General features: G+C 53.7%; 1 protein-coding gene across 1 annotated transcript; it reads right to left on the minus strand.

Annotated features, from left to right (window-relative positions):
• Positions 1 to 8,999: 8,999 nt before the first annotated feature.
• On the minus strand, positions 9,000 to 14,858 carry CALHM3 (calcium homeostasis modulator 3). Its single transcript, XM_047825997.1, has 3 exons — positions 14,357 to 14,858; positions 12,656 to 12,911; positions 9,000 to 9,950 (listed from the first exon to the last, which is right to left on the minus strand). Exons 1-3 carry the CDS (start codon positions 14,641 to 14,643, stop codon positions 9,450 to 9,452), a joined length of 1,044 nt encoding a protein of 347 aa, XP_047681953.1. The 5' UTR covers positions 14,644 to 14,858; the 3' UTR covers positions 9,000 to 9,449.
• Between the last annotated feature and the right edge of the window lie 462 nt (positions 14,859 to 15,320).

Here is a 15,320-nt window from a genome sequence, read left to right on the forward strand (position 1 = left end):
TGAGAAACCTTCTAGTCAGGGGCTGGCTGAGAGGGCACAAGCCATCCAATCCTGTGCGTGCAGCCAGGGCTCTGCCCCTCCCTCCCTTCCTGCCCCTCCTGGGCTTCTCTCTCCACAGCTGCCTCCGGCACTGGGAAACCAAGAGGGCCACACCTGACGGAGACCAGTTCTCTGTGGGTGTGGGAGGAGCGAGGGGAAGGAGGCTCAGACGCAGGCTGGGAAGATACCGTCTCCAATAAGGTTGGAGTTTGGGAGAATGCAGGGCTGTGGCAGGGCCTCAGCTTCTTGACCTTTTCCCCTGGGCTCCTGGGAAGCGTGTCGCCCTCCTTCTGCCCTTCCCGTTGGGTCTTTCCTCTGTGCTGTATCGGGGTTCGAGAGGGCTCCTTGGTCGGTTCAGACGGTGATGGGATGTATGATAAGGTAGTGATGGCAGTGATGGTGGATGGTGGTGGGGATGGTGGGGATGGCGGTGGGGATGATGGTTGTGGCGGTTACACTGTTGGTGCTGATGGTGGCTATGGTAATGGTGATGATGGTGACAGTGGTGGTGGTGACAGTGGAGATAGGGCTAATGCAGCCTCTCACAGTGCAAAAAGCCTTGAATCTGGGGTCAGAGGATTTGGATCTGCAAGGTTGCTGGGTCCCCTCCCTGCTAGGCAGGGCGCTATGCCTGTGAGCATAAAACAGGTGCTTTTATGTCCAGTCTGCTTGTGTTGCTGTGAGTGTGCCCGTGTGTTTATGGACTGTGGATGAGAAATCCTTTCCCAGCTGCACCTCCTGCCTCTACTCCCCCAGATCAAAAATTAAAGGGGTGGGGCTGTGGGGTTTTATGCCTGGAGCGCTGTGGCATGAAAGTCTGAGTATGTGGGGAGCCAGGCCAGGGCCCCTCCATCAGCATATCAAAGTGGGGCAGAGCTGAAAGGGCTCCCTTTGATGCTGCCAGTTCTCCCAGAAAAACAGGTCTGGTCCAGCTCTAACCAAATGGGGCTGAGGCAGAGCAAGGGCCTGGATGGAGTGGCTCCATGGGTCCCCCGGATCTGTGTGTCCCTGTGTGTGCCCACGTGCGAGCTCCCTGTGGCTTTGGGCCTCTGTGCATCTGCATGTGTGCAAGTGACCATAGGAGAGGTCTCTGTGTCTGTGTGTCTCTGCATGACTGACAAGAACTGGCACTGCCTGGGGCTTCCTCCGTGTCTGGCCACATGCATCACCTTGTGTAATGCTCCCACAATCCTATGGGAAAGGTACCACTGTCCCTATTTTACAGAACTGGGGACTAAGGCTTAGGTGAAGTTACTCGCTAAAGGTTACCCAGCTTGTAGGTGGAGGAGTTGAATTCAGACTAGGTGGGGGTTGGGTGTGAAGGAGAGGGCAGGGGAGTATTATTTTTGCCTTTTACCTCCGGCTGAATCAGGTTCTCCTGTTCTACTAGTTTGGATGGAAATGCTAGGTATCACAAGTAGGATACAGGTAGGGAAGGATATTGTTCCCCTCAGTCCTCAAGCTGGAGCATCTAGGCTGGTGGCACCTGCAGGACCTTTTAGGGGGCCCTCCAGAGGTGCACCCACAGGTGCAGAGCAGGATGAGGGAGATACAGCCAAGGAGGTGTCTGTCCCCAGACATCTGCTGCAGCATCAATGTGCGTGGTAGACAAGGGTTCTGAGCTGCCGGCAGAGCCTAAAACACAGCCCCGGGTGTAGAGGGGTGAGGCTGGGGGGGGTGGGGTGCGGTGTAGGAGCCCAGGAGCCCGGAAGGGCTGCCTTGAATCTCTGTTTTCTACTGTGGGCACGGCTCCCTGTTTGTAGCTGATGTGCCCTTTTAGTGGCACCCAAGCCGGCTACCAGCTCGAACCTCTTTTTTACTCCATGCCATGCTGTATCCATTCTTTGCAAGTTCTAACTTGCACATTAGTTTAAAATACTTGAATGAATGAGTTTGATTGGATTCGAAATCTATTATTCTCGTTACCACCAGAATTTTGTTTACAGTTATTGAAAGAAAATATTAAATATTAGACATTAATTTTGAATTTATCACTCCCCCTTGGGTCAGGGTTTTCATGAGTGTATTTGTCAAACATTTGAAAAGGTCATCATTAAAGAGCTTTGGGGTGGGGGGTGGAATAAAATGGGTGAAGGAGGTCACTTTGCCCCGGTGTCATGAACTGATGTTATCAGTGAGTTGATCCAGTGGGGTGGGAAGAAGATTAGGAATCTCTCAGCCTCGAAAAGAGGGTGGGGAAGAGCAGGTGCTCTCTAGGGAGAAGGTAGAGGTGGCCTCTTGAGCACCAGGTGAGGCCAGAACTGTGTCAGAGACCACAGCGGGGACACAAGGCTGCATGGGTGGGGGGGGGGTGCAATTCCTTAGCCATCACCCCTTGACTTGTGCTGTCCCCCTCTTGGAATACCATCTGCCCTCACTCTTGCCCACTCACAACCACTTCAACGCCCTGCCCATTCACTCATTGTTTCTTTTGCTGAACAGTCAAGAAACCATGTTACAGGGTGGTTAAGAAGCAACCTATCCAATGGCCTGGGTTCAAGTCTCAACCCTGCCATGTACCAGCCAGGAACCTCGGGCAGGTAATTTAACCTCTGGGTGCCACAATGTTCTTGTCTGTGGAATGGGGACAAGTAAAGAGGCTACCGCTCAGGCTGTTGTGGGGATTCCGGGAGATACTGCAGGTGGGAGTGGAGTGGCAAATGACCCTTATAATAACCTTGGAATGGTAATAATTATTAGCTCTGTACTTGAGCTTCAGTAGTGCATTTTGAAAATCTCTATTTGTTTCCTATTACCGCTGTAGAAAATGACCACAAGTTTATTGGCTTAAAACAGCACAAGTTTTATTTTCTCACAGTTCTGGGAGGTCAGGAGTCTGAAATGGGTCACAACAGGCTAAAAATCAAGGGGTTGGCAGTTGTGTTCCCGGGGAGAATCCATTTCCTGGCCTTTCCCAGCTTGGAGAAGATAACCACATTCCCCCACTCACAAACCCATGTCCCTCCAGCCTCTGCTTCTGTCGTCACTTCTCCTCTTCCTCTGACCGTCCCACCTCCCTCTTCTAAGAACACTGAGCGCATGGGTAATCCTGACTAATCCAGGATAGTCTCCCCATCTCAAAATTGTTAGCACAATCACATCTGCAAAGTCCCATTTGCAGGTAACCCACTCACAAGTTCCAGAGATCAGGAGGTAGACTTTGGGGGTCCGTTACTCTTATCTGCTGCGGTTGGGGTCTTTGGTAGTGCATTCAGCAGTGTTTTGTGTCTTCTGCACCTCTTCCCTGTAACCCCCCAGAGTGTGACTGGGTGTAAATGGAAAGCAGGGTATCATGACCCTGCTCAAACTTTTTGATGCTTTGGGCGGCAAACTCACCCACGGCCACCACTGTGGGATGTGCACTGGCCCCTTCGCCTCCAGCCATCAGGAGTGGTCCTGGCACTCACCAGTGCCGGTGGGTCCCCTCCAGCTTGGAAGAGTTAAGCGTGTCATGAAAAGCAGCATGCAAAGGGGGCCTGTGGGGAGCGGGTGCTGTCCCTCTAGGGAAATGCCCAATTTGCGTAGGAGAGCATGAGCGTGTGGTGTTCAAGTGGGCATTGCCCTCAACCAGCAGCCATGGGAGTACCCAGAGAACAGGGCCGTGTAGGAGGCAGGGACCATCAGCGACATGTGGCTGCTGAAGCAGCTCAAGGACTGTCAGCTGTGTTATCAGAGGTATAACGCCTTTACCTAAGAAGGATATAATGCCACTCTCTTCTGCATCAGCTAAACTGTATCGAAGGTTGTATATTGTGGCAGAAACCAGTAGCGCTCATCAGACGGTCTATGTGCTTCCTCACAATCCCCAGCCCATGTTGCAGGCAGGTTGGAGCCACTGGTTTAGTTCCGCTGGTTGAGTTCTGGCATAAAACCGTCCAACCCCCACCCTGGACAAGGTGTAACACGCGCCTCTGGGCCCCACCCGGCCTTGTCAGCATTCGCTTCCACATTCTGAAGGCTGCTCATAGCACACCCGGGACACTGGCCCAAGGCAAGCTGGAGGTACCTGAGTTAGTGTCCCAGTGAATGACTGTTGGAAATTGGTAATAAACACTCCACTCCTTCCCGCCTGGGTTGGGATGACTCCTGCACGTGGCTCCCAGAGTTGTTCACAGCAGTGACTGGCTGGCTCCCCACCTTTTGCTGGCTTTCTTCCCTTTTCTAGAACTTTCTGTAATGTTTATTTATTTTTGAGAGAGAGACAGAGACAGAGCGCGAGTAGGGGAGGGTCAGAGAGAGAGGGAGACACAGAATCCAAAGCAGGTCCAGGCTCCAAGCTGTCAGCACAGAGCCTGACACGGGGGTCGAACTCCCGAACCGCGAGATCATGATCTGAGCCGCAGTCAGACGCTTAACCGACTGAGCCACCCGGGCGCCCCTGCGCATTGCATTTTAAGCAGGACACTGACAAACAAGAACACCCAGAGTTCGAAATACTTCCAACCTATTTCTGCCCATCTCCACCCTAATCCAGGTTCCGCTAGCTCTTGCCTCCTTCTGAAGTGCACACTGGCCCCTGAGCTGCAGGCAGTGTGATTTTTAAAGAGTGGACATCTGATTATATGACCACATTCTTTTTTTTTAAATTTTTTTTCAACGTTTATTTATTTTTGGGACAGAGAGAGACAGAGCATGAACGGGGGAGGGGCAGAGAGAGAGGGAGACACAGAATCGGAAACAGGCTCCAGGCTCCGAGCCATCAGCCCAGAGCCTGACGCGGGGCTCGAACTCCCGGACCGCGAGATCGTGACCTGGCTGAAGTCGGACGCTTAACCGACTGCGCCACCCAGGCGCCCCTATATGACCACATTCTTAACTCCCTTCAATGACTGAAGTAAACAAATCCTTAACAGGCTCTGCATGCCCATGTGGGAGCTGGGCCCGGGGCCACTCTGCTCCCAATACCTACTCTCCAGCTCACTTGCCTGCTTTCAGTTCCTCAGACAGGATAAATCCCTCCTCATCTCACAACCTTTGCATGTGCGGTGTGCCTTCCCCGAATGCTTCTCCTATCCTTCACCTGAGAAATTTCTGTTTATCCTTAAGACCGCAGCTTAGGGGTGCCTGGGTGGCATCCGACTCTTGACTTTGGCTCAGGTCATGATCTCATGGTTTGTGGGTTCGAGCCCTGCATTGGGCTCCGTGCCGACAGTGGGGAGCCTGCTTGGGATTTTCTCTCTCTCTCTCTGCCCCTCCCTAGCTCCCACATGTGTGCGGTCCTCTATGAAAATAAATAAACTTAAAAAAAAAAAAAAAAAGACCTCAGCTTAATGGTCCGTCTTCAGAGACGTTCCTGAACCTTTAGCTTAGACAGTTCTGCTGTTATAGGCTTTCAGGCCTCCTGGATGTACTGCCCTTTCCCTTTCCCAGCACTGATTACAACTTGAGTTCCTTGTTTTGGAGGGGTGGGTTTATTTAACATCTGGGGCTCCCACTGGACCATAAATGTCCAAGGCCCACACCTCTTTTGTTCACGTCTGTGCTCCCAGTGCTTGACACAGTGTGCCTGATTTAGTAGATGCTCAGTTAATAAGTGCTGGATGAATAAATACACGAATAAATGAATAAAGGAAAGAAGTGAGCCCTGGACCCAGGTAACTTTGAGAGGAGGCAGGAATTCAGACCCAAATAGGAGACAGTCCTGCCACTCTGGCTCTGGGCTTGCTGCCAGGGTTGGGTTCTGTGAGCAGAGTGGGGAGGGCTAAAGAGTAGTTCCTCCTTTATGTGAAGGGTGGCTGGCTGGGTGGGAGCGGTGGGCAGGAGGGGCTGGGCCCATTCAAAACTCACTACCATGGTAACAACCAGCGTCACTTCCGCTCTGCTACCTTCTGCCGTTTCGGACCATCTCCCATTGCTTTTCTCTAGATCCTTAGGGACACTGCCCCCACCCTACAGCCCTCTCTGCCCTTCTCCTGCAGAGCAGATCAAGCAGAGGCAAGGGGCGGTCATTTCATTTGGCCTCAAAGGCCTGGGCAGAGCTGGCCTCTCAGCAGAAAACTCCCTTACCTTCTGTGAGACCCTGGAAAGTGGCAGCATGTTAGTGTGGACATGCTTTACTCTCCTTGTACTTTGGGGTCCTGGTGCCCTTCCCTATACATGGGTGCTGAAGGTCCCTCCTGTATCAGTAACCTAAAACAGGCAGGCCCCAAACCTCCCACCTGTTCTTTATAACCCCGGAGGCGTGGGGGGCACATGCCCAGGGATTTACAGGAATCTTACAGAAACCCACCCATCTCTTCACCAGGACACCTCCCTGGGTGAGAAGCTTTCTGTCCTGAACAGTTACCAAGACCCAATGATTTTCCCTCAGTCTTCCCACTCCTGGGTCTCTCTGAAGCTCAGAATTTATTGCTTCTCCTCCCCCCATCTTGGAATTCATGCCTCCCTGGCATCCTTCTGGACTCTTCGCCCGTGATTGTTCCTCTTTCTCCTCCAAAGCTCTACAGGTCTTGGTCCTTCCTCTTCTCACTTAAGCCTCTCTCTTGCTGGGCCTCCCCATTCCTGCAGCTTCAAACATCACTGCCATGTCCTTCCTTCTGACCTTGCTTTTGTACACACTTGCCTTTCATGTCCAGTTACCTGCAGGGTCAAGCCAAAGTCCTGGCCTAAACCTCCTGCTGTCTTCCCCTTCTCGTGCAGAACTGCAGCTGTCCAGGCCCAGCTCACACTTCTAGTACATTTCTGCCTTGCCCCACTGGCCACTGTGTCTCCCAGAAGAGGGGCCCTATGTATAGGGTGTGGTCAGGAGGGCTATCACCAAGAGTTGGCTGGGGCTTGGGGAATGAGCTTGGGCGCCCATGACGGCTGCTGTCGTGGGAGGCGAGGGTCTTTAGGAGCAGGCGGGAGGCTTCCACCCGTGTCCTTCACTCCCTGGTGGGGTGGCACACACTGCTCCAGGCATCTCCCTCTCAGGGGATGTGAGCAAATGGTGGACGGACAATGGCAAAGAGGTTTGGGCTGGAAAGCACAGCATTTGGGGGCCTCAGAGGGCAGGGACACATTTGAGGACTGTCCAGCGCTGATCCAGAGACTCTGTCACTGGATGCAGGGCTCAGGGAGCAACTCTTGGTGGGGCTCACTGGAAGCGGGCTCCTCAGCCCCCCGCCCAGTCCTTCATTTTTGCCAGCTTGGACTGCACACTGCTCCATTTGCTTGTTTGCTCCCTAGCTTGCGTCATAGCTCCTTTCCAGACTGGAAGCGCCATTAAGATAGAACCCTGCCTCTCCGTGCGTCCTGCTCTCTGGCACTCTAGGTATTCCATCAATGTTTGTTGAATGAATAAATGAAACATATGCTGCCCCTTTCCCAGTTCTTTGCCTTTGTTCTTGCTGTTTCCTCCCTGTAGGTGCCCTGCGGCCCCACTTCCATCTCTGGCTCCACTTGTCACAACCCTCCCTCTCCTTCCAGACCCATTCAAATGAAGCCTTCCCTGATCCCCCAGCTTGGAGCCATTCTTCTCCATGCTAAATCTCTGTGGCACACGGCTTGCCTCTGTCATATCACTTATGTCTTTTGCTTTGGATTATAATTATTTCTGTACCCGTTTCTGTCCCCCTATTAGACAGTGAGCTCCTTGAGGGCAGGGCATATCATCTGTGTATTTTCTCTTCCCTCTTCCCTGACACAATGCTATCTAGGCAGTAGGTGTTCTGTAAGTGCATAGTGTAAGAAGGCAGGGGTATTGATTACAGTCGGTGGCTTTTCACTGTGCCAAATGCTGCTTCCTTGCAGCCCAAAGTGGGGTCCCTGAGCCCGCTTACCTGAGCTGAGAGCTCACTGTACTGACTGGGCCATCTCTAAGATCTCCCACCTTTCCTCCCCACCCAATCCCTGCTAACACTTTTGCTGAATCATGCTCCATTTCAAACATTTGCATGGCCTGACCACAGCATGGTAGATGGGGGAAGGTTGAGCTGCAGGGATTGTCTGGTCATACGAGTCTCTTGGCAAGAGCCCAGGAAAACAGAGATTGCCTGATACGGAGGGGGCTGGGCTCCAGGGCACATCCAGGGGCCCCTGCATGACCCCCCAGGCCCTGAGACCAGAAAAGCATGGGGTGCACCCAGGTTTGCATGTCTGTGGTCACCATCTGTGCTGATGGAGGCATTAGCAGGATGTGTATGTATGTGTGAATGAGTGAGTGCGTGCGTGTGCGTGTGTGAGTGTGTGTGTGTGTGTGTGTGTGCGCGCGTGCAATGAATGAGTCATCAGGGAGGGGCAGAAGCCCAGAGGAGCTCACAGGCTAGATGTTCCCCAATCTTTCCTGTTTGGGCCGCCAGAGACTGAGTGGCACTTCTTCTAGCAAGATTTAACCCTGGTGTTTCAAGGGTTTTCCTTCCCAGCCAGACTCCATACTCAAACTTAGGGCAGAAGTTCTTAAACATTGCAACTTAATCGAATCACCTGGGGTGCGTGTTCAGCGTGGGGGTGTCCAGGTCCACCCCCGCCCTGATTTTCAGATCTGGTCCGTATACCACACATCTGGAGCTTGCTAGTGCTTACTCAGACAAGCTTGGTGGAAGCTGCAGGAAACCCAACCAGAGCGCTGAAAACAAACACTCAAACTATTTAGAGGGTCGAGGAATACAGCAGCTTAGACTCTATGTAGCAGCCAGACTTCTGGGATAAAATTCCAGCCCCTACATGGATGGCCCCAGGCAACTCAACCTCTTTAGGCCTCAGTTTGCTCCTCTAAAATGGGGCTAATAGTCTTCCTACTTCATTAGGTTATCATGAGTATTAAATGAGCTGTATATGTAAGAACAACGCCTGCCATGTAGTACCATTTAAGCATGTTAGATGTTATTATATTATTATTATTATTATCTTTTAATGTTTATTCATTTTTGAGAGAGAGAGAGAACAAGCAGGGGAGGGGCAGAGAGAGAGGGAGACACAGAATCTGAAGCGGGGTCTGATGCAGGGCTCGAACTCACTAACCGTGAGATCATGACCTGAGCTAAAGTCGGACGCTTAACTGACTGAGCCACCCAGGCGCCCCAATGTTATTATTATTTTTAAATTTAGAATCTGGACATCTAGGACCCAGAATTCATGGCGGATCTATTTAGACTCTTGCTACTTAGCTCTATTAGGCTCTCGCTAGTTCACACGTGTCAGTGTGGCCTGGGAGCAAGATAGAAATGCAATCTCAGACCCAGCTCTGGATGCACTGAATCAGAATCTGCATTTAACAAGAGCCCAGGTGAACAGTGAGCTCACTGAAGTTTGTGAAGCCCTGCTTTCGAGCACACGGGAGGCCACACCCTGAAACTAGGCCAGAGATTGGGCTGTTTGGGGGAAGGAGGCCAGCAAGGGTTAGGTTGCCCTGCCTTGGGGTCAGCACCGCCTGGAAATCCCCCAGACCGTTTTCAGTGCGGGCACTCCACGAGGGGACACTGCTGGGGTCCCTACACGTCGGTGTGCTGGGACAGCCTGGTGCCTGGGGCCACCGTGAGGGCGCGGTGGTTGAGCCCTCCCCTCCCCCCCCAGATCCCAGGGGATGCCAGGAGGTCGAGTGGCGGTTTGCTGGAGTACCAGGTGCTCAGGAGGCGGTCCACCTGCTCCCGGCTGCAAACGGCACGAAGGTGGGCCTTCCCACTTCCGCCGCCGTCCAGGCCATCTTGGGGCCCGGGCGTCACGGGGGGCTCGGGGTCCCTGTCCGCGGTGTCCCGGCGCAGCCCCCGTGCCCGCATCTCGCTCTGCATGTTGGCAAAGAAGTGCAGCACGCAGCGGTGCGCGAAGTCCCGCGCATGCTCACAGCACGTCTCGTCGAAGAGCTTCTGCTCCAGGTCCACGTAGTTGCTCCAGTATCTGCGCTGCAGGAAGACCGTCTGGTCGAAGCAGGGCCTCAGGCAGCGGCCCAGGAAAGCCAGGATGATCAGTAGCAGGGTGATACTCCAGCCGATGGCCTGGAGGGGAGGGGCGAGGGGAGGGGCACCAGGTTGGGCGAAGAGAGGCCAGGTGCTATACAGTGTGGCAAGGGTGTTCCAAAGTCTCTCCCTTTACTTACCCCCCATCTCTCCCCAAATCTGTCCGTGTTCCCATTTAGTCATCCGTCCTTCCAACCACCTCCACCCGTCCTCGCTTCCATTCGATCTCATTCTTGCATCCATCCGTCTGTCCAACTATTTCTCTGCCCATCCATCCAGTCATCGATCTCTTACTTGGCTATGTACCTGTCAGCTTCCCATCCAGCCACTGTCCTTCCATCTTTGCATCATACGTCCTCCTGCCCATCCATTCATGCTCATCCTTTCTTCCGTTTGTCTATCCACCCTCCCACCGTTCATCCTCCAAACGTTCCTCTGGAAGGAAACCAGAATATGTCACCCCAACATATGCCTCTTTGACACAAAAAGTATCTTGAACGAAGACAATTAAGAAGCAGCAACATAGGAACGGCTCTCTCGACCCTTCTCTTTTCTGCCTAAAGGCAGGAAATACATTCTCCTTTTCCTGGGAGACAACTCTTATCAGCCCGGAGACAGCACCAGAGGAATCTGCCAACAAACCTTACTCCACTAGTCTCCTCTCATGTGTTTACTTTCCCACAGTTTCTGCCCTTGGAGACTAACGTGGCTCTCCTTTGTCCTGCCATTGCTCTACAAAGGTATTGCTCTTTGTTGAAGATGCTAGATAAGTTGAAGTTCTAAGCCACCACTTTGAGTTACTCTTTCTTTGTTTTAGGTTTCTTCCACGTGATGTGCACTGCACAGATTAATAAGTTGTGTTTTCCTTCTGTTAATTTGTCTTTTGATAGAGTGTCAGTTGAAAACCTAAGATGGGTGGAGGCAAAATTTTGCCTCCCTTACATTCCCATCAATCCATCCATCCACCCACCATCCATCCACCCACCTACCCATCCATCCATCCATCCATCCATCATCCTTTTGTTTTTTGATCCAGTCCTTCATCAGTCCTCACACATGCTTATCCATCGCATCTATGTAGCCACCCATCCTATATTTTGGGAGAGGCACTGGGGACCCAGTCTTTGCTCTCATAGAATGCACACTTGTGGAGGAAACAATGAAATTGGTGATAGATTGGCTGAATGCCATGTTCTGGGATGTATAGGGGGTCATGGGAATACAGAGGAGGGAAACCCAACCTGAACTTGAGGGCTTAGGGAATAGTGAGATTGAGGCTGAGATGTGAAGGATGAGTAAATTTATATAGGATATGAACAGGGAGCAGTGTTCTAGGACAAGTGTGAGGAAAATTTGAAGAGTTCCTGAGTCTGGATCCCACACTGGCCTGGCACCTCTCCCTCCTCTCTGCCCGCCGAAAGCTTTAGTCTCTCCAAGGCCTCACTTAAGACACACAGAGAAACTGTGTGCTCCTGGGGCAGGCAGAGAAATCACTCCTCTAAGCCACAAAGACATATTTGAGTCCTTATCATTTGTGGATGTGGTTTACACAGCTCTCTTATTTGGCCTCTCTCAGGATCCTCCCTTCCACCTACCAGTTTAAAATAGTCGTGTGAGCGTTTTACACACAAGGAACATTTAATGTGCCTGATAGCCTACATCTGAGTCAGGACTCAAACCCTGGTCTGATTGCAAGTTCTACACTCTTTCCTGTGAACTAGCAAGAGCCCAGAGAATTTAAGCGTGCAGGGCCCATCCACGTGGAGGGGACTGAATCAACTATAGGAGAGACGGAGACCCAGAGGGGGAGTAATGTGGCCAAGGTAGAGTGTGACCCTGGATCAAATGTGTCCTGAGTACTGGTCCCCTCTCCATCATGCATTGACCTGCATTTGCCATGAGTCCGCCTTGGTTCTCACAAAGGGCTTGTTTGTGTTTTTATTCCCTGTAGCCCCAGTGATGCGTTGTATGTCGTGGGTTCATGTAAATGCTTTTGGGGGGAACACAGCCCAACTGGGGCTCTGGGAGAGGTGGTGGTGGAATCTGGAGTCTGGGCTAGGGGTGGGACTGGGGTCTGCCTCCAGGGTGAACGAGTGGGTGCCAGTGTGGGGAACCAGGCATCTGGGGGAGGGCCTGCATTGCAGGGAGGTGGTTCAGAGGTGTGACGACACTTCAGATCCCTGCCCTGCCTCTTAGGAGCCGTGCGGCTTGGACCTGTGAACTAAACTCCCAGAAGCTTAGTTTCCTCATCTGTGAAACGGGTTGATAAGGATTGCACCCGCCTCATAGGGTTGTTCTGAGAATTAAGTGAACTAATGCACATGACATACTTAACACGGTGCCTGACACATAAGTGCTCAATAAATGGTGATTAGTATTATTTCTGAGGGGTGGGAAGAACGTGTGTATGGGGTGGGGGTGGGGCAGGGCGGAGCAGTGTATCTCCAGTGCTTTCCTGTCATCTAGACTCCTGGGGATGGAACTAGCTGACTCCTGGAGGGTACGGGAACCTGGTGTCTGCCCTGGGGTGAGTTGGCATTGAAGCCAAAGTGCCCACTTCTTAAGGCCCAACAGTGTCCTGTATGTGGATCACGCTCCTAATCCTTCTGGGGACCACCTGCTCCTTAGTTGTGTTTCTAGCAGTGGGGAGGGGCCACAGGAAACCATTTGTACCTCCTCACCCCACAGCCCTCCGAACCAATGCGGGATATTTTCTGGGGCTGGGAGAGAACCCCCCGAATTACCTGTGACAGGCATCGTAGGTAGCGAGACACTGCCTTTCTCGCGGGGCTGTCCCTGACCAGCTCATCCTCCTTGCAGGGCACCTTGGCCAGGAAAAGCTGCACCTGGCTGGGGGTCATGTTGGCAAAGTCCAGAAACTTTTCGGGGTCCACGGAGCTGCTGAAGGCACACACGAAGCACTTCCCGTCGAGGAGGGCCAGGAGGATCCAGACAAGGGGGGCAGCCAGCGCTCGCTGCAGCACAGAGGAGCACATATACCTAGGGACAGAGGAAGGGAGGGGTCGCAGAGGCAGCTGGAACTCAGCTGCAGCAGGAAGGCTACAGGAGAGATGCCGGGATGGACTTCCCAGGAGGGCTGGGAAATGCCTGCTGAGGTTACATCAAAGAAAGGGCTGCAGCTCCCCCTGCAGAGGTCCCAGCAGAAGAGGGCGGGGAGGAAGGAGGGCTGGGGCCCCGGGAGGTCAGGAAAGTCCCGACCAGCAGTCCTGGGACTGAAACACTGGGAAGCTCTTGTGCCTCCTACTCTAGGCCTTGTAGCAGGCTCTGTTGGTGCCCTGCCCTCGCCGGAGGCACTAACATCTTTAGTGAGTAGTTCCTTTCCTCTGGTGTCTGATCTCGACTACCTGCCAGGCTCTGCCCAAGGGCTTCGGAGGAGTCTCTGCTCCCAGAGCGGAAAGCTGAAAGCCAGGAGAGTTAACAACCCCAACCAACCTTCAAGCCACAGGGACAGGCCTGGTGGGTAAGACCCTAGACTCTCAGCGGGACAATCCGCATTCTCAGAAGGTCCCCAGAAGGAATGACCCCAGTTGCCCACTCAGTACCACACTCTCCCCAGAGCTGCTTTTGTGGGGGAGCCTAAAGTAGGACAGCCCTACCCAATAATGCTTCCAGAGGCAGCGCCTTGCACATTGGGTCACGGGACAAGAGCCCAGTGGAGCTGTATTCACTGGGTCCTGGAGGAAAAGGCAAAGGGCACAGCTATGCGTATGACCCTCCCCACGTGGCAGAATCACCGGGAGCACAGATCCCCAGGCACCCCGAAGCAGGGGCCCCTGTGCACAGCAGGCAGGTGCTGTCTCTGACTTGGACTGTATACAAAGCATGAAATGACATATGCTGGGCTGTGTATATGTGGGCATGGCCTACCCAGCAGGGAATTATAAATTCATCGTAGATAAGGGTGGCTCTGGCGTTTTCTGGGGGCGGTGTGGTCAGAAGGTGGATCTGAGGACTTGTTACGGACTTCCATCGACAGGTTTCGATAGACGGCACCAAGCAGGTGTGAGGCTTTGAGGACACCGCAGTACAACAGGTGAGGTCCTTGCCCCCGGAGGACTTACAGGAGACGGAATGCAGCCTTGCAGCCGGTCACGCCTCCTACCACACGTGAGCACTGGCTGTGCATGTCACGAGATGGCCCTTCACGTATGTGCGGAGTTGTAACTCGTGGCCAGAGAACAGACGGGACCCGGGCAATTCTTAGGAATCCTGCACTGGCCGTAGAAGGGTGACAAATGACAGGAACAGAAACATCCGTTTCCACACCGGAAACTGGCTAGTGAGTCTCTGTGGGTTGATGTTTCCCTGCTTGGGGGTGGGTGGGGGAGCCAGGAGGATCATCGGGCAGGGGGAGGCACCGGCAGCGTCTGAGGGGGGAGACCCCTGACCGTGTCCAGCGGTAGCTGGGTGGTGTGGGACCGTACCTGATGATGCCAGGGTCCTTCCTCCGGTGCCCCACGGGCCGGCGCCACTCCTCAACCATCACCACGGACTGCCGGTTGGCAAGGAGGCCACAGAGGAAAAGGGCAAGTGGGGGTGTCAGCAGCAGGCCCAGGCCATAGAGGGCATTGTAGCGCGCCAGGCAGGGGCAATTGAAGTCGAAGGAGGAGTACAGCTTGACGGTGACCGCGGCCAGCAGCAGGCAGATGCCATTCATCACTGACTCCGAGCTGGACTGGAAGTGCTGGAAAAGCACACGGAACTTTTCCATGGCTCTGGCCCGGGGGCGGTGGGCAGCCGCGGGTCGGGGGGTAGCAGCGAGGCTTCGGCCACCTTCCTGGCCAAACCCAGGCCACTCTAGGGGCAAGCCTGGGGTGCAGAGGAGGGTCTTCTCTTCCAAAGGCCTGAGGGGACAAGGAGGGGGTGACGTTCAGCCCCCAGCCCAGCCTCTGGTGTCCCTCCAAAGACGCCAAAGATGTGAGGCAGTCGCAGGCTCTCTCCGCAAAGCGCCCCGCCCCCCCCCCCCCCCCCCCCCCCCCCCCCCGCCCCAGCTCCAGTCCCGGCTGTGCCCAGTGCCACTCCCCTCCTCTCTGGAGGGAAGTCACTGCCAGCCCAAAGCACCCTTAGGCAAATGTCACTCCACCCTCCCCAGCCCATTCCTTCCTCTCTTCAGGGTTTGGATACTAAGCCTGACAGCTGGTGGGGCTTTGTGTGGGGGACAGGCAAATTCTGGGCGTGGTAAGGCAACAGTGCCGATGAGGCCAATTATATTTTCCGGACTTAGTCAAAAACACGATTGGGCTCCGCTGAGTCCAGGTAGATTTCATGTTGGCTTTCACGCTGGGAGGAGCCAGGGGGCGCCTCACCCTGCCTGAAGACTGCCTGGAAGAGAAGACCCTTGAGAAGAGCCCAGACCGTGTTTTAACGTTTGCTGGGTTAGGGCTTCTG

Source organism: Prionailurus viverrinus, chromosome D2 (assembly GCF_022837055.1).
Source record: "Prionailurus viverrinus isolate Anna chromosome D2, UM_Priviv_1.0, whole genome shotgun sequence".
Lineage (NCBI taxonomy): Eukaryota > Metazoa > Chordata > Mammalia > Carnivora > Felidae > Prionailurus > Prionailurus viverrinus.

Bases quoted from the DNA above. Each gene is read 5' to 3' on its own strand.
- CALHM3 (XM_047825997.1), bottom strand. From the start codon at position 14,643: ATGGAAAAGTTCCGTGTGCTTTTCCAGCACTTCCAGTCCAGCTCGGAG. The intron at 12,912-14,356 runs GTACGGTCCCAC...CTCTGTCCCTAG, and splicing joins AAGGACCCTGGCATCATCAG to GTATATGTGCTCCTCTGTGC. The intron at 9,951-12,655 runs GTAATTCGGGGG...CCTCCCCTCCAG, and splicing joins ACCTACGATGCCTGTCACAG to GCCATCGGCTGGAGTATCAC.